The 21,651-nt window shown below is 33.8% G+C and overlaps 2 protein-coding genes across 2 annotated transcripts in view; both read right to left on the bottom strand.

Annotated features, from left to right (window-relative positions):
- The window catches only part of LOC111513930 (myrosinase 1), a 29,720-nt gene extending 25,640 nt beyond the window's left edge, over positions 1-4,080 (bottom strand). Inside the window, exon 1 of the mRNA XM_074173526.1 lies at positions 3,484-4,080. Within this exon, the coding sequence (XP_074029627.1) occupies positions 3,484-3,527 (44 nt within the window). The 5' untranslated portion in view covers positions 3,528-4,080. The remainder of the gene's footprint in view (positions 1-3,483) is intronic.
- A 2,467-nt stretch (positions 4,081-6,547) lies between these two features.
- LOC111515230 (aldo-keto reductase family 1 member B1-like) lies at positions 6,548-21,028 on the bottom strand. The gene is made up of 5 exons (XM_074173525.1): positions 20,806-21,028; positions 20,574-20,741; positions 19,151-19,267; positions 8,612-9,007; positions 6,548-6,821 (listed from the first exon to the last, which is right to left on the bottom strand). The coding sequence occupies exons 1-5, from the start codon at positions 20,866-20,868 to the stop codon at positions 6,630-6,632; spliced, it is 936 nt and encodes a 311-aa protein (XP_074029626.1). The 5' UTR covers positions 20,869-21,028; the 3' UTR covers positions 6,548-6,629.
- Between the last annotated feature and the right edge of the window lie 623 nt (positions 21,029-21,651).

The raw sequence follows: 21,651 nt of genomic DNA, 5'->3' as shown, positions 1-21,651 counted from the left end.
GAAACTTGGTATGACACTCACGACACAGTTACGAAAGGTTGGACTGATGGTTTGAGAATGTGTAGCCTAACATGCCTGCAAACAAAGGATCACGACTAATCATTGTGCATTGCGGAGGAAGTGAAGGATGGGTTCCGAATTCTTTGAAATTATGTGGAAAAAACTTGAGGACTGCAATGTTGACTATTTTAAGAACATGGAAGCTAATATTTGGATGCGAATAGTGTAATAGTTTTTGAAAACGCTTCCTATCATTCGTGACAGCTCATCAAAGTACAGAATAAAAATTCGAGGAAAGATTGAACACAACGTTTTTTTAATGAATAATAACTACTTGGAGTTTTACAGACAAAAACATCTGAAAAGGTGTATGTCCTTCCTTCCCCCCTATTTTTGCGTTGATTTTGAGAAAAATAAAACAAAGCATCATCTGTTTGGAAATAAGGGCAACTTCATTTTTGCTCAATCAAACGCACTTTAAAGTTTCTTTTCGTGGCTTTGATTTAGAACGATCCAAAACTACAATGTATTCGGTATAATCCTGGGGTACTTTATGAATCGCTGGGGTCCTTAGCCGACCTGGTACTATTTTCTATCATTGTTTTGAAAATGGTCCTGACAAAATGTTTTTCATTGCAGAAAGATACAGCTTGTCAAATCTAGGAAGCGACTTGTAACATATCACTACCTGCGTACACTACTGACAGAGAGCGTATTAGGATAACAGTAATAATAATAATCTCTTTATTCACTCAGATTGATTTGTATAACCACAGGAGCAGAAGTACAAATGAAAAAGAGGAAAACGTCAATGTAAAATATTGAAAAGAAATAAAACTACACGAAATAGATAATGTCATCATCTGGCGTTCCACAAACAGTTTGAGGAACGCCAGATGATGAGTGTACTACCAACTGTCGAAAGCGCTCGCAGATAATTAATAGAAGATATAAAGCTTCAAATCCTTTTTTTGTAGAATTTAATATTGAAATATTCAAAATAAAGGAAAATTAGTTGCATCAATCAAAATATATATATATATATATATATATATATATATATATATGTGTGTGTGTGTGAATATACATATACACACATACATACACAGATGTATACCACATGAATATAATAATAGATAATTGTTTCCTATACACACATATAGAATTGGATTACAAATAAAAGTCATCAATACTGTAGCAGTTCTTTGACAGAAGAAGTTGCTTGAGTCTTGATTTAAAAATGTGTATATTTTTAGAATTTCAGATATTGTCGGGGAGTTTATTGAAAAGTTTGCAGCCTTGAAACCCAAAACTTCTTTGAAAAAGAGCAGTGCGATGTTGACTAGGTAATAATAAGTGGGCATTCCGAGTAGAGTGATTATGATAGGCTCTGTTACCAGCTAAAGTGTTTCTATTTCGATAGACATATGTGCAAGCTTCCATTATCTATACTCCATCTATACTCCATTATCTAATATTTTCAAATTCTGAAAAGTTTCTCTACAAGAATCTCTATAGCCCAACTTAGCAATGATCCTAATAGCATACTTTTGTATACAAAACACACGAGACACGGTAGAGGATGTGCCCCAGTTAAGGATGCTATATCTAAGATGCGAATTGAAATTTGCGTAATAGACAGTTAATAAAATACTTTGACCACAATGGTGGGATAGAAACCTAAGAGAATAACAGGATTTTCTAAGTTTATTACATAAGTGGTCAATATGTGTCCTCCATTGAAGTTTGTCATCAAAATAACACCCAACATTTTTGTTGACTTGATTAGGTTCAATTCTAAAGCAGTATCAACAAACAGATTCAACCCATATTGTTGTCCAATATTCATCTTGAAATACAACAAGTTAGTTTTGGCTTCATTCAACATTGAATTGTTTTTCTTTGACCACATAATAACTTTTTTGTAGGTCTCTAGAACTGTGTTTTTCGCGGAGTTCATATCGTTTTCAATAATTAAAATAAAGTATCATCAGCATAACACGTACAGTGAATGGCCGAGTTCTTATTTAAGTACACTGACAAGTCATTGGCAAAGCTAAATACAAGAAGGGTCCTAGAATGGATCCCTGTGGTACCCCATCCCAATATTTCTTTCAGTACTTAGACTTTTTCCAACTTTGACTACTTGCCTTCTCTTATATAAGTATGAGTTTAGTGAGGATAAGGGTATTCCTCTTACACTATATCTTGAAAGTTTGTCCAGCAAAAGATTATGGTTCATTATGGATAGAAAATTATGAAATCTACCGTGCGACTTGGTGCGCCTATTTGGGTTTTAGACTTGCCTGAGAGTACAGTCCTCGCCGCAAGTAGCAATGAGAGTTGATGGTTTTTTAGTAGACGGTCAATAATTAGTTTAGTATGATAATGTGGTATTTACGTAATTGAATACAAATGAGTTTGTTTTTCAGCAGTCTATTGCATTTAATTTTGAGTTTATTAAGGAAAAGTTGAAAAACTTATTCTGAAAATGTAATTTACTGAGCTTGAAAATTAAATTTCGAAATGAAAATTTTTTGGGAAACATTATATTTATTGAGTTGGTATTTAAACAAAAATATAAACAAAGTTATGATCAAGAAATTACAAAGGTTCAACTCCAGACAGATTGGAATCGCTTGTAGAATCATCACTGTCCTCACTAATACCATCGTTACCACTATCACCTTGAACATTTATAATAATTTCATCTATTGCGAAATCAAGAACAACGTCAACGTCAACGGCGTAGAGCGGGATTTTTTTTCTTAAACGTAATAGTTGATTATATATCGACGAAGAAAAAAAAATCTGTTTTAAAATCTGTTTTTTCGTTAATCAGCTGCCGCCCCCATACGAACGACAACTCTCAGAAGTTGAGAAACTTGTGCGGGCTAAGGACTAAGAAGGTTGAAATCATCAAAATCTGACTTTGTCTTTTTTTATTATAGGTTGAAAAAGAGGATGTCTCACCATTTTCAATTGAATTCATTTCACGAGCTATTCTTTCAATGTTACCCAAACTTACACCTGTCGTTTTTGAACTTTTTTCAGGTCCGTGCTTATGCCAGAATCAGCTTCTCGTTGCATGAAAAAAAGTACATTAGCAATCACTTCTCTCGCTTGTCCACACAAAACTTTTCATTTCAATTTCGATTTGAATGCCATTTTCTATGAGCACAGACGCGTACTATACTTCACCGAAGTGGACACTACAAGATTGTTTTCTACCATGTGCACCTTAGGAGAGGACCTCCGCCGAGACTTTGAAGACGCTTCCTAGATTTGACAAGCTGTATATCATTTCGACCGTTGCCGCATCGTCATTGATAATGTCTGCAGCAGACAAAACGACCGATAAAAATACCCGGAATCCACGGGTAATAAACCCGGAAATATAGGAAAACTGTTGGATGCGGTTTTGAAAACCTAAACACCTTAAACTATTTTTCATTGTCGTTAGATTTCAAAATAATTATCTACCTGACGGAGATGGTGAACAAAATGAATCTCTTGATTAACACCATTTTGAATTGATTTAGAGAATCGGTTGATGTAGCGGTGACACTGTTATACGTCAACTGATTTTTTTTTCAGATTACAGTTGTTATTGACGAAAGTAATTCTTCATTAAAGTATTTTAATGATAAGAAAGGCTACAACTAATAACGAGCTGAAAGTTTTATTATTGTTATCTGCTTTGATATGAGCAATTTAAAAAAATATGACTACAGGGGTTCAGTTATTACTAAAACTTTGCATTTTAGTATCAAATTTATTTTTTATAATGTTCTATACAGGATTGATACCACTGAACTATCGGGGTATTTTCCAAACTTCAAGAGTGGCAAGGTCTTTTGATAAAAACAAATAGCAAATATATGATTACATATACAGGATGGGGCACCTCATACGACATGGTCCCTGTATACCAAACCATTAATTTTTTGCAGAATTTTTCGATTTCATAATTATATGTATATTGATTAAGACTGCAGAAAGAAATTATTTTGGAGTCTATAGGGTGGCTCAAAAAAGTGACATATCAAAGTTGTGTTTTTTTAATGAAACACCCTCTATTTCATTATACCTTTGAATAGTTCGGGAAAAAATAATATGATTTCATAGAAGGTACCATGTACCATGAGAGGTTTTGGACTATGGATTTCGATTGAACCCGCTCCTCAAAATTATACAGAATGTTCAAAAATCATATTTTGGTGTTGCCGATACCTAACCTAAATAATTCTTCGGACATTGTCTTTCCCAAATAGTAGTTTTTATTTCAATGCATTTTTTGAATCAAGATAGCTTGGAAACGACATTTATTTGATTTGCTCACAGAATTCTCATTGACAGTTATACTTCACTTCATCGAAACTATTTACTCTTCACTAAAATGGAGTTATCATTTACATTCATATTCTGACAACTGAAACAACAACAAAATATGAAATACAAATGAATTTAATTCAAGGTGATCGAAATGACGATCATCCTCTTGAATATGAAAATCCACTCTCTATGAAAGACTTCTTAACATTTATTAACATTGAGGCGTCACTCTTCGAAAAACAGCCCTTATTCTCTCCTTCTTACTTTTCAGTGTGGTTGGAGTAGTGTCGTCAATCTCATTCTTCTAGTTTATTCATCATTTTTATCTGATTTTTTCTTTACTTTTTGCATTTTTTAGTAATTAATTCCCATCATTTCACTTTATTTCATTATAATTGATTATCTTTCATCTCACTTTACAATGATTTATTTTCCTTACAATTTAACATTGTTTTAATTTTTGCATTCCATTCTCATCGTTTATAATTTTCTCAGTTACTATTACTCGTTTTTTCAACTAACTCATCCAATATTACGGTCCTGGCATTTTTAGCAATTATAATATTCAATTCATATTCAATATTCATATTCATATTCAATGGACGTCCACACAGTAGGGTCGACGTATAACTACACATGCGACATCTATAAAATACATGATAAAACATATACTTACTTTCATTTAGCATCCTTTTCCTCTACAAGTGAAGAACTGAAATTTCTCAGACTTTAAGACCAATTGATGACATACGAGTATTACTATCAATTGACAGTTACATTTTTTACATGTTGTTCATTGAAAAGTTTCTAAGGTTTCAATTCGTTCAAACTACACAAATAGTTGTTTTCACAAACAATAAACTATTTTTTGGTATTTTAGAACTTCTATTCTGAACAACAGTTTCCTTACGAACCCCTACGACTGAGTGGAGAATATTATTTGAACTGGATTACTTAAAGACCTCACAAGATTACATGGAAATATGTCCAAGATAAGCCTGGTCCATTAGTCATTGCATCACTGGATATTTATTTCCATGTAACCTGTTGGTTGGGCTACTTATCGGGCGCATCCCCAGGTGGCGGGGAACTATAACTCCAAAAAAGCCTTTGCAAAACATGCCACCGTGGACCAGCCTACCCAAGCTAAGCTGTAAGGAATCGTGCCGATAGCTGAATGGCCGCTGAGTGATATCCCGTTACGAACGATCCCCTCGGGGAACTGGGTGAAACCTTATTGTAATCAGCCTATCTCTGGTAACGCGGGGCTCTGCCAGAGGTGACCAACTCTTCCCTTGCTACTCGTGGGAACGCACATGAATGAAATGAACACAAAAACAGAAACAACAAAAACAAAAACCAATCCCAAGGCTGGACAGAAGTGCTCACCTCAATCTAAGGCCTCGTGATGTAATACACAGGCCAAGGCGTAAGCGCATTTGCGGCGCCGAGGCCAAAAGGAGAAAGAGAGTGACGGAGGCAGGAGTGGCAGCAACTATAAGTGCACCCTCCTCCTCCCCCACTCCACCTCCAACAGCAAAGGCACTTCCTGTGGCGAGCGCCAAGAGTTCCGCCTTGCATAAAGGCAAGGAACCGGCTGCCCCTGCAGGAAAGCTCCCTCACTTGTGCACCTCCACGGAGGGAACCCCAAGAAGGTTGAAGAAGCCGCGCAACGACAGTTATGTCACTGCACCTTCATAAACCTTCACGGAGGCCACCGTGAGACACCTCAAGGTTGCCAAAGAGAGTGTGTGTTCGGCGATTCTTGGCCTACACCTGCCAATATAAAGCTGATGTCTCCTAGTGACCTGTCCACCTTCATGGAAGGAACAGGATGGACGATGACCTAGGAGGACAACTCCTCGGGAGGGTCACAATGGGTCACATGTGGCCTAAGTGCTGTGGGTATACACTCACCCTCCCTACTCTACAGGTACAGAGAGATTTCCATGTAACCTTCCAGAGATTTTGGTAAGCTAGTTCAAATCACATTCTTCTCAATGGGCTCTGATTAATCACATATTTCAGAAATGCACAACAAGGAATGGTTCCATATACTTATATTTCACAATAAGTAAATTTCATATTGCATATATAAATTTTAACCTCAAACTGGGATGACTCTGACTATTTTTCTGCATACTGGAACATTTGAATTGACAGATATCGGAGTTGAGAAACTAAATATGAGATCAATTAAAGTGCTGACGAATTCTATGAAATTAACAGAGAATTTTTACTATTAGTAAATTCCAGAAAACACCAAAATATTCTCAACATAACAGTTATAATTTTTAATTTTCAATAATAAAGGGATAATATTTGTGGTCCTTGTAAGGGGTCATAGCAGATACTCGTTGATTTCTGTTACAAGAGTCCAAGTAATGGATATCTTCAGGGCCTAGATCAAAATCAAATATCTGGAAATTCTCCAAAATTCTCGATTTTGTAACAGATTTGGGAATGACACTTATTCCTAGTGTTACCTGGAACAAAAATTGCAATATCAACACTGCCTTCTTTTCTGCTGTCAAGCTTAAGCTGAAAACTAAAATAAAGAAACATCAAATATTTTAGATCTCATTTGTACCTCATCAGGTGATATTCTGTAATCCTCATTACAAACATCTTTTCTTTTATGTAATATTCCCGGAAAAAAGTGACCACTGAAAATTCTCTAAATGATCACATGTTTCAAAGCACGAATAGGCCCACTCACTTTTGACCTAACCTAGGTCAAAAGTGAGTGGGCCTATTCGACCCTCCACCGCAACCCGCAAGGGTTTATTGCGGCTCATACCTATTCACACTGACCAAATAAACCCAGCTTCTTGACGAAACCGATTAGTTTATATATTGAGTGACCTTTCAGGTCAGATGGTAAAAGTGTGGTTCTGCCAAACTCTGAAAACCTGCAGCGAGGCAGGCACAAAGTATATGCTCTGCTGTTTCGTCATTTTCCAAACAGAGACGATACACACTGTCTTCCGACAGTCCAAATCTCTGTATATGATGATTCAAATAACAGTGACTTGTAGGAAGGCCTGTTAGACATCGTAGTTCATCCCTACTGTAGTCCAACAACTGTTTAGTATCAAGTTTCGAAGGGTGAATAAACGCCTGGGAGTGAGCCAATCCTAGAAGATTTGCCACAAGCTTGCTACCAGCTTAGACGTTGCTTGGTAGGAGCCAAGAGCTTCCAACACCGCTTGACTGTCCGAGAAAATTTTTATTGACTTGTGTTTGAGTTTGGATTCTACCAATCTCTCCGCACACAATTTAATGGCATATACTTCCGCTTGTAATACTGTCGCATAGGTCTCTAGGCAGGTTTATATCTCTGTCCTGGGTCTGCAAATGAAAACACCTGCACCAGAGCCTGAAGGTTTTTTGATCCATCTGTTAACCGACAACTATTTGCTCTTAATATTTCCTTCTCCCGGAGGATCCAGTCCTCTACTCGGGAATAGTACTTTATAAGACAGTAGGTACGTAGTTGACAGTTGGAAGCATAAAGTTAGAGGTCATTCCCAGAATGCTGTGACTTCCAGTGTCAGCCAGCAGTCTAGTGCACTGCATTAGATTGCTGCGTGCAATCGGCGATGTGCAGCAGTCTATATACAGTCCATCTAGGCTCTTTCTTCAGAAAAATGTGGAGAGGAGGTAGTTCTAGAAGGATTAAATTTCGAAATTTTGAAATTACCATATTGAAGTCGAAATTTCGAGTTTAAAGTCGTTAATCCGAGTTCAAAGTCGAGATTTGAGATCAAAGTAGAAGTTTCGAGTGTGAAGTCGTAATTTCGAAATTAAAGTCGAAATTTCGAGATTCTAAATCATATGTGGCTCTTCTGCGCTTCTATAGTTTTGTCTAGTGTATCGTTATAATTTGTTTCATGTCTTTCAATACGAAGCTATCGAGTCATTGGCAACAATAGATTTTAAACAGATTTTAACACATTTTTCTCGACCGTACTCAGGAATATCAATAGATTCATTTATTGCCAATGGTACTAATTCTGCCCATCAAACATCTCCCATATCTTTCTTTCTACAAACTCAGAGAGATATTTGTTTTCAACTAGTAACAATTTGAGAAGAGTGGATATATTTACTATAAACATCTTAATGTCTATATAATATATTGATTTCTTTATCATCTCGTAAGAAGATTAACAATACTTTAAAATATCTGAAATTTTGAAATTGCAAAACAGCGAAAGGATCTAACTTTTGTGTTGGTTTCCAACCAGTTTTGTATAATGAAATTTCAACTTACCAAGTAACGTAACACCACCTGGGCACTCGTTTTACCATATTTTTCTGCAATTTCCTTCACTTTTGGGTCCAGAATAGTAGAAAGGGGACAATCTGGGGTATCAATACTCTGAGTACTTCGACCCAACGGGCAGAAACCAGTCACCACAATATCCCTCTCCTTACAGAACTGTATCAAACCCTTCTGATTGAAGTTTGGATTCACCTCCACTTGATTGACTACAGGTTTGATTTTGCAATTTTGTAATATACGGGTGATCTGTTCTTCATTAAAATTTGACAAGCCAATGCTTTTGGCAAGACCTAACTTAACACACTCCTCCATGCCTTGCCACGTCTGCAAGTAGTCTACATCGCTGTAGGAAGTTGAATCTGAGGGCAAGAGATCAGCATCTTCCTACACCAAAATTTTCAATTCATTACCCATATAGATTGCACATGAAAGAAGATGGTGTCAACTCCCAACTAAATGTTGTTAAATTTCACTAGTTCGGACTTCCATTGTCTACTATATAAAATTATTTGAAATCCCTGAGGCAACTGAGAAAGAAGAATGGGTTTTGGTGAAGAGGACCGACACTAAGTGGGAAACATCTGTATACCGAAAACCCACCCATACGGGACAGTATCTGAACCACGAATCCAACCACCATCAATCGACTAAAAGAGGAATCATCAAGGCTCTATTAGAGGGCTCTGTAATACGAAGGAAGGTATCGAGAAGGAGCTAGACATCATCAAAAATGATCTTTAACGGAATGGCTACTCCAAAGCGATGGTAGAAAAGGGTTTGGCTAAAAGACAGCACGAGCCTCGCAAGGAAGAGAAGCCGTCACAACCAGTGCTTGCAGAGGATTATCGGAGAGGATAAGATGAATTGGTTCCAAGTACAACATCAGAACCTGCTTCAGATCCGGTAACACTATCCGTAGCAGCCTCACGAAAACCAGGCCACCAAACGCGGACTGCGATTCCAAGAATTGCATTTACCGGATACCCTGTGAGTGGGGAAAATCCTATATTGGTGAAACTAAGAGGCCCTTTATTGTTCGCATTGCCGAGCACAAGAAACACACACAGCGAGGGGAAACCAGCAAATCAGGAATAGCAGACCATGTTTGGACTCATCAACACAACATCGAGTGGTCCCAAGCTGAGATCTTGCACAGAGAGGAACATTGGTTTAGGAGAAAATTCAAGGAAGCCACTTACATGTTGTCCAACTACGTATTCAGCCAAGCCAGCGTAGAAATACGCAACATATGGAAACCCATCATCAAGCGAAAAATGGCCAACTCCCGCCAAACGGTCATTTCGCACGGAACCAGTGAAGCGGAAAATGGAAAGCGGGGATAAGTGAAAGTACTCGAACGACCTATAAATAGTCATCTTTCGGAGGAATCAGTCCAGTCATCACCCGAAGACGATTGTAGATACTAACAATCGAAACGTCGTGAACTAACGTGACTTGGAATCTCTCCACTTTTCATTTTTATTTTCTTTTTTCATTTCTTTATTATTTCATTTATTCAATTGTTCTATTTTTACTTGTATTTTATTTCACTATTATTTCATTTCAGGTTTATTTTGCTCAATATAATCGTTATTTTCAGCTATTCATTTTTAATTCTTCTTTTTTAGTTGTTTCAGAGCAATGGAAGTCCGAACTTGTGAAATTCATCATGAAACATTGTCAGTCACCTTCAAACAAACGTTACATGTTGTTATATCGTTATTTCAGGGTTTTTTTGCAGAACATTGTACGGTGCACTTCTTTAATGTACCCCCCACCCCTCTTTTATTTTTTGAACGGGTCAACTCAAAAACTTAAAATTTGGGATAATAAAATTAATACATGAATACTTTATTTTGAAGTGAAATTAACAGATTAAATTTTTTGACACATCTTTTTGAAGCTCCTGACAGATGCTTCACAATCCTAGAATATAATGTCAATATCTTCAACTACTACAAAATGGCGGAACTTTTAATAATTGCCTGAATACATTGACATTTAACTACATAATATGAGGTGATAAACTTGAGGTCAGTTCAGAAGATGCTCGAAGTGGTTGCCTTGAACTTCTTGACATATGAACAGCCTATCCGATATTTCACGCCAAACATTTTCGAACACAGTAGCGTCAATATCTCTACAAATATTTATTATTCTCTGCGGTATATCCAATATTGAAGCAGGTTCAGTTTCGTACACCTTTCGCTTCTTCAAATAGCTCCATAAAAAAGTCCAACGGTGTCAAATCTGGCGAGCGGACTGGCCATTCTGTAGGACCTCGATAGCCAATCCAACGACCGGGAAAAGTAGTATCCAAATAGTTTCTGACTTGTCTGGAGTAATGTAGTGGTGCTCCATCTTGTTGGAATACAATATCCATATCGATTTCATTAGGATTCGATTCGACGATTTCAGTGATGAGAGGGTCAACAGTAGTTTCCAGCATATTCAAATACAATTCATTTATTGGATTTTGATCAATACATAGAGGTCCTACAATATGGTTTCCCAATATTCCTGCCCAAATGTTAATTTTTTCTGGATATTGGGTATGTGTTTCCCGGAAAACGTGAAGGTTGGTGTCACACCAATAACGGCAATTTTGTCTGTGAACATTGTCGTTTAAAAAAAGGTACATTCGTCACTAAAACAAATATTGTGGAGATAGGTAGGATGCCTTGCAATGGTTTCCGTCATGATTTCGCAGAATTCTGTTCTTCGATCAGGGTCATCTTCAGTTAATTGGTGTATCATTTTAATTTTGTATGGATGATACCTATTCCTCTTCACAGTAAAAGGAGACACCTCACAAACATTCGCGACGTAATAATTAGACTGTTCAGGATTTACTACCAATTATTTGTTCAGGATTTACTACCAATTATTTGCATTTGCTGTTCTTCTGGAATGGACGGATGACCTGAGGGCTTTCTGTTATGTACACTACCGGTAGTTGTGAATTTGGATACAAGTTTCCTCAAATATTTTCTACAGATAGGACGATTCGGAAAACGTTCGTTGAAAATCCTTTCAGTCTCGTGAAAGTTACGCGTCGCACCTTAAATAAAAATCGATTCAATTTTCTTCTTCCAATGGACGAGAATTGACCATTTTAGACATTGTTGGCGTGGTACCTTTCTACTATAGTAAAACCGAAAACTAAATGAATATATTCTGGCATTTTTTGTCGTTTTTATAAACAAAAAAACAACTCAACAAACCTTATCGGCTTGTTGGAATTGCCATATGGCAGATAAAAAGGAATATTTATAGAAATATCGATATCAGTGTGTTCGTCTTCAGGAAATTATTAAATGTTCCGCCATTTTATATTAAGTGAATATATTGACTTCATATTCTAGGATTGTGAAGTATTCGTCAGGAGCTTTAAAATGATGTGTCAAAAAACCCCCCTTTTCATTTAATTTTTTTTTCCATATAGCGCCCAGTCGCCATATTGAAAGTTTCATCTGTCAATTTCACTTCAAAATAAAGTATTCATTAAAAAAATGCACTGTATATTGCTCATATTCCAGATCACCGTGGTGGCGATAAAGTTTTGATCTCCCCTTCTATGTCTATTTGAACTCTACTTCTATACCATACCCAATATTTTCTTCTTTAATATGACATATATACGATGTACAGCTGCGTGTAGCTCGTGAATGAAAATGATTTAGACATTCAGTACAATGAAAACTTTTGTGATTCATGTCACCACTTTGTCTACACAACAAACGCAACATGTCTTTTATAAGATCAAAATAATAGAGGACTTTGAAATTATTTGCATTTTCATTTAAATTCATTAATTTCTCTTCACACGAATCAATATCATCATTTTCGGCTTGAATTAATAATAAATATATTGTTAAAAATCAGGAATCACTCAAACTAGTGAGGTTTTTTTTTTCAATGCTGAATATGTTTACCGAATTCATTTTTTTAAATTTCGTATATTTCTAATTGTTATTGACAATTCAAGACATTTATTTATATTTTGAAGTATTTGAAAAATGAGAATATGATGATTTTCTACCAACACTTTGTACACGGATGAAGAGCTGCCTCAACAGACCAAAGGGAACAGTAGGGATCGTTATTTATTTATTTTATTTTTATTTATTTATACGGGATAAACCCCATTACGGTGTGAAAATTTCAAAGAAAAAAAGAACAATATAAAAATGTAAAATATAAACTAATACGCTACGGAATGTTTCTGCAGCACACAACTTTATAACATTATAAAATAATATAGGATATAGAATTAAAATTAAACTTGTTACTACCTTATGTAAACAATTACCAACTTAAATTATCCAATGATTGTTTAAAACGACCATAAAAGACACCAAAAATACTGATGTTTTTGTCATCTACTAACTGTAGGGTTCTTTCCAAGGGTGTATGTTTGCCGTAATTTGTATGATGGAAGGATATATGAAATAAATGGCTGTGTCTAAGATTCCTGTTTGGAACATGAATGTTGACAGATTCAAGTAATTCAGGACAAGTTATTAGTCCATTAAGCAGCTTGAATGCATAGCATAGATCTGCATGAATTCTTCTGGTTTGCAATAGTTTCAGCCCCATTTCTTGTAATATAATCGAATAGTCATGGTACTGTATTTGAAGACCCAACTTGAAAGAACAAAATCTCAGAAATTTATTTTGCACTCTTTCTAGAGACAAACAGTGCACATTGTAAAATGTAGACCAAATGATACATGCATATTCTAACTTAGACACCACTAGAGCTAAATAAATCCTTTTTAATACATCAATGGAAAATCCTGAACAATGACGTAAAATAAGACCCAGTGTTTTGGATGATTTCACACTCACTTGGTTTATATGGTTTACAAATTTGAGTTGCTCATCAAAAATGACCCCCAAATATTTTATAGAGGAAGTGTATTCTAAGTGCTGATCATTTATGTTGTATGATGTATCGAATTTCCTACCAACTCTTGAGAAAGTAATAAAATGGCATTTATTCACATTAAGAAGTGAGTTATTAATAACACACCATTCATGAACTTTATCTAGATCATCCTGAAGGAGAATTTGGTCATTGTATGATTTTATCGGTCTGAAAAGCTTCAGACATCCTATGTCATTCACAAAAATATTGAATAACAGGGGTGAACAATTTGATCCTTGTGGCACTCCAGATATTACTAATATATCACTCGATTTGCATCCACCAATTTTAATCTGTTGTGAACGACTGGCCAAAGAACCACCAAACCAATTTACCAAATATTCTGTAAAACCAAAATTTCAGATCTTCAATAGAATATTGTGATTTATTCTGTGAAAAGCCTTAGAAAAGTCAGCCTTAGAAAAGTCAGTCATTATTTTGAATATTGAGGACCGCTTTCTTATTTGAATACCTGCATTTATTGGTGACTATTCAAGTTAACCCTCAATAGCAAAGTTTCATAAAGATCCCAACCGCTGTCTCTTTCTTGGAATGCTTCAAGTTTTGTTAAAATATTATATTTGATGGGATAATTGAAACATAATTTCAAATCTGTGTTTTGATGGATAGTTAAATTTTTTGTCTAAATATTTTTGGTCAGTATCGCCGGTTTGCTAAAAATATACCGTTAACTTTCACTTAAATTTTATAATTTTCTTTCAATTCAGTGTACAAAAGATCTATATAATTTATTGAAAAACTCTGGTGGGATCTTGATTTTCAAAATAATAATTGTATCAGTCCTAGCATGACTGTCTAAACATTATTCTGCATCTTGCCTAATTAAATTTTGTTTTTATGTTTACTAACATTATATCAAAAGTGAATTTTTGCTAGAAGTTTTTTTACTAGAATATTTTTAGTTCTTTGTTGTATTCCTATGCAGGTCTTCATTATTATTGGGTGTTAATAAAGCAAATAATTAAACAATAACAATAATTTCATTAATTCGGACTTCAATTGTCTGATATGATGATTGAAAATCTCCGAAATAACAAATGAAAATTATAATGAATAGTTGAAAATAACAATTATATTAAGCAAAAAACCCTGAAATGAAATTACAGTCATCACGTGAAGACGATTGTGGATACTAAATATCAAAATGGCGTGAAGTAACTTAGCTTGAAATCTTTTAATTTCTATTTCATTTTAATTATTCTATTCTCAATTATTTGCTTAATTTTTTGTTATTGTAATTTCATTTCAGAGTTTTTTGCTTAATATAATTATCATTTTCAGCTATTCTTTTTAATTTTCATTCGTTATTTCAGAGACTAGAGTTGACTGTGTGGGGTTGAAACACTAATGGTTCAGGGATTATAATTGAAAGACGGTTTTCTTCCTACAGTATTTAAAAACTTTTATTTTCTTTCGAAAAATTATAAATTTTACAATGTAACACATTTTTTATAGATTCTTCAGTTTTCAAGTTCATACATTCTCAAAGTTCTAGTAGCGCCCTTATGCCGCACATACCTTCAATAACATATCTTCATACACATCACTAAAATCCATCTCACTGAAACAAAAAGTTTTCATTTGAGATAGAATGTATGTTTGATAAACATGTATGCAATGTTTGAGATCGGAAAGTATTTTTATTGAGTCTTATAGGTTGTAAAGTTTCAAAGAACAAGATTATGCATTACGTGTATGTTAAATACTTTACCGATAGCTGCAGCATAGGTGGAGGTGATGGTTTCCTTCTCAACAAGTTGTCCCTCAAATTCCTCTCAAATGAAATTCTTTCTCTGTAACCTGTCAGTTGTACACGCCATTCATTTGATGAGTTTTGTTGTTGTGTGTTATGGTTGCTTATGTTGTTCTCTTGGATGAGATGACTCATTGTGTTTGAAAAGAAGCTTTTGCTATGCCTTATTCTTTTTCTCATCATCCTCTTCACCCCCTCTTTTTATTGTATACATTTTTGACTTCAGATTTACACTCTTTTGAAATTCTTTCATTATTTCCATCTTTCATCAAACCTAAAATTTTTTTATATGCTGATGAAATTTCAAATTTGTTATTTACAGCAAAGTCAGAAGTATAAAATGTATGAACTTCTTTTTATTTCTTTAATATGTTTATGTCATCGGTGAAAAAGTGGTAAATTGGTGAGTCAGTATCTGTATATAACAATTCGTGTTTTCATTTGGAAGTCATATAAAATGGTTTTTGAAATTTCCAAAACACTAAAACCTACATAAATGAATGGGTTTATTCAATTTTGTACTGACTTTACTCAACTCAATTACTATCATATTATCATCAAGAAAAGTTAAACTGTGAATATTTTGGTTTTGATATATAACTTTTTGCTTCGTATCTATCCTATTTAAAATATAACTTAACCTATTCATATTACGACAATTCTCGATTGTTTTTCTGAAAATTGTGTTATTCTTTAGCTAAAAAAAAAATCAAACTCATTTTTACCGTTTTGTCTTAACACGAATTCAAATCAATGAAAGTTTTTAACCAAGGCGTTTGGTCAAATTTTATCAGCCTAATAAACTTTCTTAAAAGTTATATTCTTCAAATTGACAATTTATTCCACTTGCAATAATCATCTTTACTTTTAATTATCTACCAACATTTTGAATTTTAGACGAAATATTTCCACTTATTTTGAATTTTTAATGTTTTTACATGTATTCATTGTTGATAGTAGCGTGTGTCTGGTAGGTATAAATTACTCAGATTTAAATGTAATCAGTTACGTTTTGAAAATGGTGTTATAGCCGAAACTAGTCACAATAAAGAAATAGCGTGGAAAATAGACAAAAGTGTGTTTTTGTAGTGTATCCTCAGTGATATATTTTATAAAATAAATCATTTCAGGTGAAAATCTATTCTGTTCAAATACTTCCTACAGGAAATATGATTTATTATTAATGATTATGGAAAGGGGGCCAGTTTTTCTACGACCCACCAGATTTTTATTTAAGTATGGCTTTATAATAAAGCGCGTGGTTTACTTGGTTAAAATTAAATTATTTCAAGTAGCTAACTCATAACAATGATAAATATAAATTCTTTATATTGGACCTCATAAACCGTACCACTTGTTCATTAAATCTGAGGATAAATCACACATTTCTTCATCTGATTTTATAAAGCAAAGTTCATTACTTTTTGAAATCAATATTTATCATTGTTATGAATTAGTTCATCTGAAATAAATTAATTTTAACCCAGTAAACGACGCCCTTTATTATAAAGCCATACATAAATAAAAATCTAGTAGGTGATAGAAAAACTGGCCTCATTTCCATAATCATTAATAATAAATCAGATTTCCTGTAGGAACTATTTGAACAGAATACATTTCCACCTGAAATTATTTATTTTATAAATATATGATATCCCTCTGATTATCCACTAAACCAACGCCACTGTTTTATGGTCCAACTTAGTTCAAATGTAAACAAACTCTCCATAACCTCTCATTACCCGCCACCCCCCTCGCCGACAAGTTGTACAAAAAAGGATAGTCTTATACCCATTTCAAAATACATGTATTGTATTGGTATAGGCATGACAACTCGATGTCTTATTATTACTCTGAGGTTTTAACCATACTAATAATAAACATAACAAATACAAAAATGTTTCCTGCAAGCATGGCTATGGTGAAGCTTAAACAGTTATTCAGGTAAGACTTTTTTTAGTTTTCTCTTCACTTTGTTATGGAATCAGTGTGAGGGATATAACAAAAACATCTGAGACCTGTATTATAACTTATTTGAAATACAGACAAAAAATGGTAACACAAATGATGAAATTGAACACATTGAGTAAGTCATTTTTGACTAGTTCTTTATTGTAAAACTATTTTTTCTCATTGTTATAGATATGGGATATAAGGAGTTTAGTTTCAAACGATGTGCTGAGAACTGCATATTTTGGCATGGCTCATTGCCACATAAACTATAGAATACTGATATGGGGTACTTCCTCACATGCAAGTGAAGTATTCATTACCAAAAAAAGATAATGAGAGATTTAGAAAAAGTTGATTCCAGAACCCATGCTAAACCAATCTTCATAAAATGGGTCATACTTACATTACCTTCCATGTATATACTAGAAGCAGTATTGTTTGTACATAAAAATAAAAATGAATATAATATTGGCTCTAGAATTCACAATTATGATACAAAACACAAAGATATCATCAGGCTACCGAAGATGCATTATCAAAACACAGCCAAACAAACGGAGTTTCTTCCCATAAAAATATATAACACTTTGCCTAGTGAGTGGAAAGACCTTCATATCAAAGAATTGAAGTTCAAAGTAAAAAATTCACTTGTCAACCAAGGCTTCTATAAGATTGATGAGTTATTCAATTATCAGTGGACCTAATATATGTACCTATATGTGTGTATATATGTGTATTTATATTGTGAGTTATAACTATTGTGAGATTTATTTTATGTACTCTATGTATATTTTTTATATTTTTAGTATGACATATCCAAGCAAATTTTGTTATTGCAGATATTTTCTAATTTAACAGAAATTGTAATTTGAGCTCAATAAAATTTCTTTCTTTCTTTCATATAGATCGTTTGTACATTAAGTTGAAAGGAAATTATAAAATACTCACGTAGAAGTTAGCAATATATTTTTAGCAAATTTCATGAAGTTTCTAACCAGTGATACTGACAAAACATATTTAGACAACAAATTGAATTTTATCGATCAAAACAAATTTTTAATTATTTTTCAATTATCACATTAAACATAATATATTAACAAAACTTGAGCATTCCAAGAAAGAGACAGAGGTTGGGGTCTTTATGAAACTTTGCTATTGGGGGTTAATTTGAATAGTCACCAATAAATGCAGGCATTCAAATAAGAAACTGGTCCTCAATATTCAAAATAATGAACTGTACTGTTCTCTTTGGTCTGTTGTGAAGGCTCTTCAGCCGTGTACAACTAGTGTTGGTAGAAAATCATCATGTTCTCAATTTTCAAATACTCTTCAAAAAATGAATGTATTGAATTGCCAATGAAAATTAGAAATATTTAAAATTTGAATTTATCCTGGGAAGCAGCTTTACAGGTGTAATGGACAGCCCATTTTGAAGAACAAAAATCATTTGAAATAAGTCTCTGGAGCAGACTCTCCAGTAGGCCATTCCGTATCTAATATGGAAATCTGGGAGAGCAAAATAGGCTGTTTTTGAATGGTTACAGCCTAGTTCTGTTGAGATGACTCTCAGCATGTTTCACCCTGAGGCAAGCTTCTTGCCTAAGTTTATTGTATGGTCCTTGGACTTCAATTTCATCTATATTCAGCCCAAGAAATTAATGAGTATGTATACTTTCTAAAATTTCGTTACCAAGGCAGATCTCTGGTAAGGTGCACAAATGGTTTTATTGATGTTGAAAAAAACCTATCAAATGATCAGTTCATCAATTCCAAGTTGAGTTACGCTCCAAAGTTATACCTAATGATTTGAGTAATGGAAGAGAAAACAAAAAAGACTTCAAATATATAAGAATCAGGAATAAATACTTACTTTGAAAGCAAAAGGCCAATGAATCAGAAACAAATCAACATAATCCAACTTGAGTGATTCTAGAGATTCCCTCAATTTAGGTACTACATTTTTTGTCTCATGGAAATTATTCCAGAGCTGTAAAATAAAAAAAAAACTTCATATCTGCCTAGAGATGAAAGAATAATGAAATTCATTAGTAAATATATGAGAATACATGATTACTTCAATAATCATAAAAAAATACGAATTTAATATGAGATTCTTCAAGGTACAGCAACATAGTACTAGTTATCTACATAGTGAGAAAGAAATATATAAAGCAATCTACATAAATCGATTATGTTTCAAAGGCGTTTAAAATGATTTGAAACTATATACATAAAATGGTTATAGAAATTTGTCTGATTATCCACTGCAATTGTGGCAGTCATCTTCTATACTGAAATGCAGGGTGTGATGTGACTGATTCGCCGTTGCCAGACAAAGAATGCAATCCCCGCGAACCACGACGACCGCCTGGCTTACCAGTTGCAAGTTATATATTGTTATTTCAGCGCCGAATACATACATACACCATTACCACGTACATTTTCATTAAAATTATGTCTAAACTAGGTGATCTGTATAAAGACCTATTTGCAGAGTATAAGAAAGAGAAAATTTCAAGATTCTTTGTATTACTAAAAAATACACGTGACTTTGGGTGTGGGATGGGAGTTAGTTTCAAACCTCACCAAGTAACACCAAGCAGGAGGTGGGTTAATAAATGCTAAAAAACATTACGTCATTAATGAACGACCCCTCTGCATGAGGTAAAAACGAAATTTGTTTGCTCGTATCATTCGAAAAACGTTTCATTTCCACTAGATGTAGATTAATTTGATTTGTATTTTTTTTTGTTTTATTTTATTTGCAGAATAGATATTTGTCAGGTTGTTTCCCCATGTGTTATATTTGAAACCACTACATGGAATGAAAAAATGTTAGTGGTTGGTTTTGATATTCAAAAAAAAGTTAAGTAGATAAAAACGAAAATATAAAATGTTCTTAATAAATGAAATAAATGAATGAATTAAAACTGAAAAAATGATTAATTTTTTTGTATAGTACATCCCCAAAGAAAAATGTATGAAATGTTGAAGTATGTCATCCAAATGGAAATATACAGGGTGGCTCATTTGAAAAACTGTAATTATTAGTTTGACAATGGATGAAACATAACTGGGGATGAAACATAACTGGGGATGAAACATAACTGGTTTTATCAAGTATGTGAGAAAATAATTTTAAGGGATAGTTTTGACTTTCTATGCAAAATATAATTCAACAAAAGGCTCTTGAAGACTCACGAATATATTATCTATGCTCATGCATGAATGTTGCTACTGAAACTCAATGATCCAAACCTAAGTACATTATCATAGCCCTAATGGATCTTTACCTTGGTAACAATGAATAACTCTTCTCTCTTAACAACTCCTTCTTTCAGTTTATCACATATAGCGTCACCAACTTCTTTTTCGTTTTTGTAGTACCATGCTGTATCGATGTGACGATAACCAATATCTATGGCATACTTAACTGCCTCTTTCACTTCATTGGAATGTGACTGGAAAAATAATTACATTGTATTTCAATTGCCCTATATTTAATGGAACAAAATTAATATTTACTTTGTAGGTTCCTAGTCCAATAGTTGGAATAAAGAGACCATTATTCAGTTGAAGCCGTCTCATGATAAATTCTTGAACGTCTTTTGCTCTTTTAGATCAACAACTATAAAAATTGATAACTGCTAATACTAATGATAAATGCTAATACTGATTATCCAATTATCCTTAAGTTATATAACATTACAACCACATCATGGTTGCCAACCCAATAAGGTTGTTTTGCGCGAGCGCAAGGTTGATGTCAAAAATCGACATAACCTTAATTATAGATTATGTCGGTTAATGCACCTCATCACAGCTATGCTGTGACCTCATAACCACCGACATAACCTATAATTAAGGTTATGTCGATGCTCGTAATAAAGAATTCAAATGGGCAAACTGTGTTCCTAACCAAGTGTCACCCTTCCTTGAAGCTCGAATCCAAAGGTTTTCCATTTCGAGTGTTTCATCCAATTATTATAATATAATCTACGTTCAAAAAGAAGGAAAGAGAGATAATAAATATTTACTGAGAGTTGAAATTAGTCGAAATATACATCAGATGAGAAAACTATTGTACATAATAACCAAATGGCTCAATGTATTTAAAATAATTTCTGTTTTTCCTATTTCCATATTGCTGATTCACCTTTGAATGCAATTAGATCAGAAAGTCACTAAATTCTTGATAAAAATCTTTTAGCATTTTTATTTATCTTGAAATATTTTGTGATCAATGAAGCAAAATAGCATAACTAATTTAGCTACTCATATATTATTTCTGTTCGAAGTAAATCACATTATAACTTAGTTGGTAGTTTTAAAACTTAGAGGAAAATGTTGAAATTTGATGAACCTTCAGTT

This window comes from Leptinotarsa decemlineata, unplaced genomic scaffold (genome assembly GCF_025532065.1).
Source record: "Leptinotarsa decemlineata unplaced genomic scaffold, Ldec_3_MD MMD2_tig00000251_RagTag_RagTag, whole genome shotgun sequence".
Taxonomy (NCBI): Eukaryota; Metazoa; Arthropoda; class Insecta; order Coleoptera; family Chrysomelidae; genus Leptinotarsa; species Leptinotarsa decemlineata.
The sequence above is the reverse complement of the archived record's forward strand: the minus strand, read 5'-3'. Positions and strand labels throughout refer to the sequence as shown.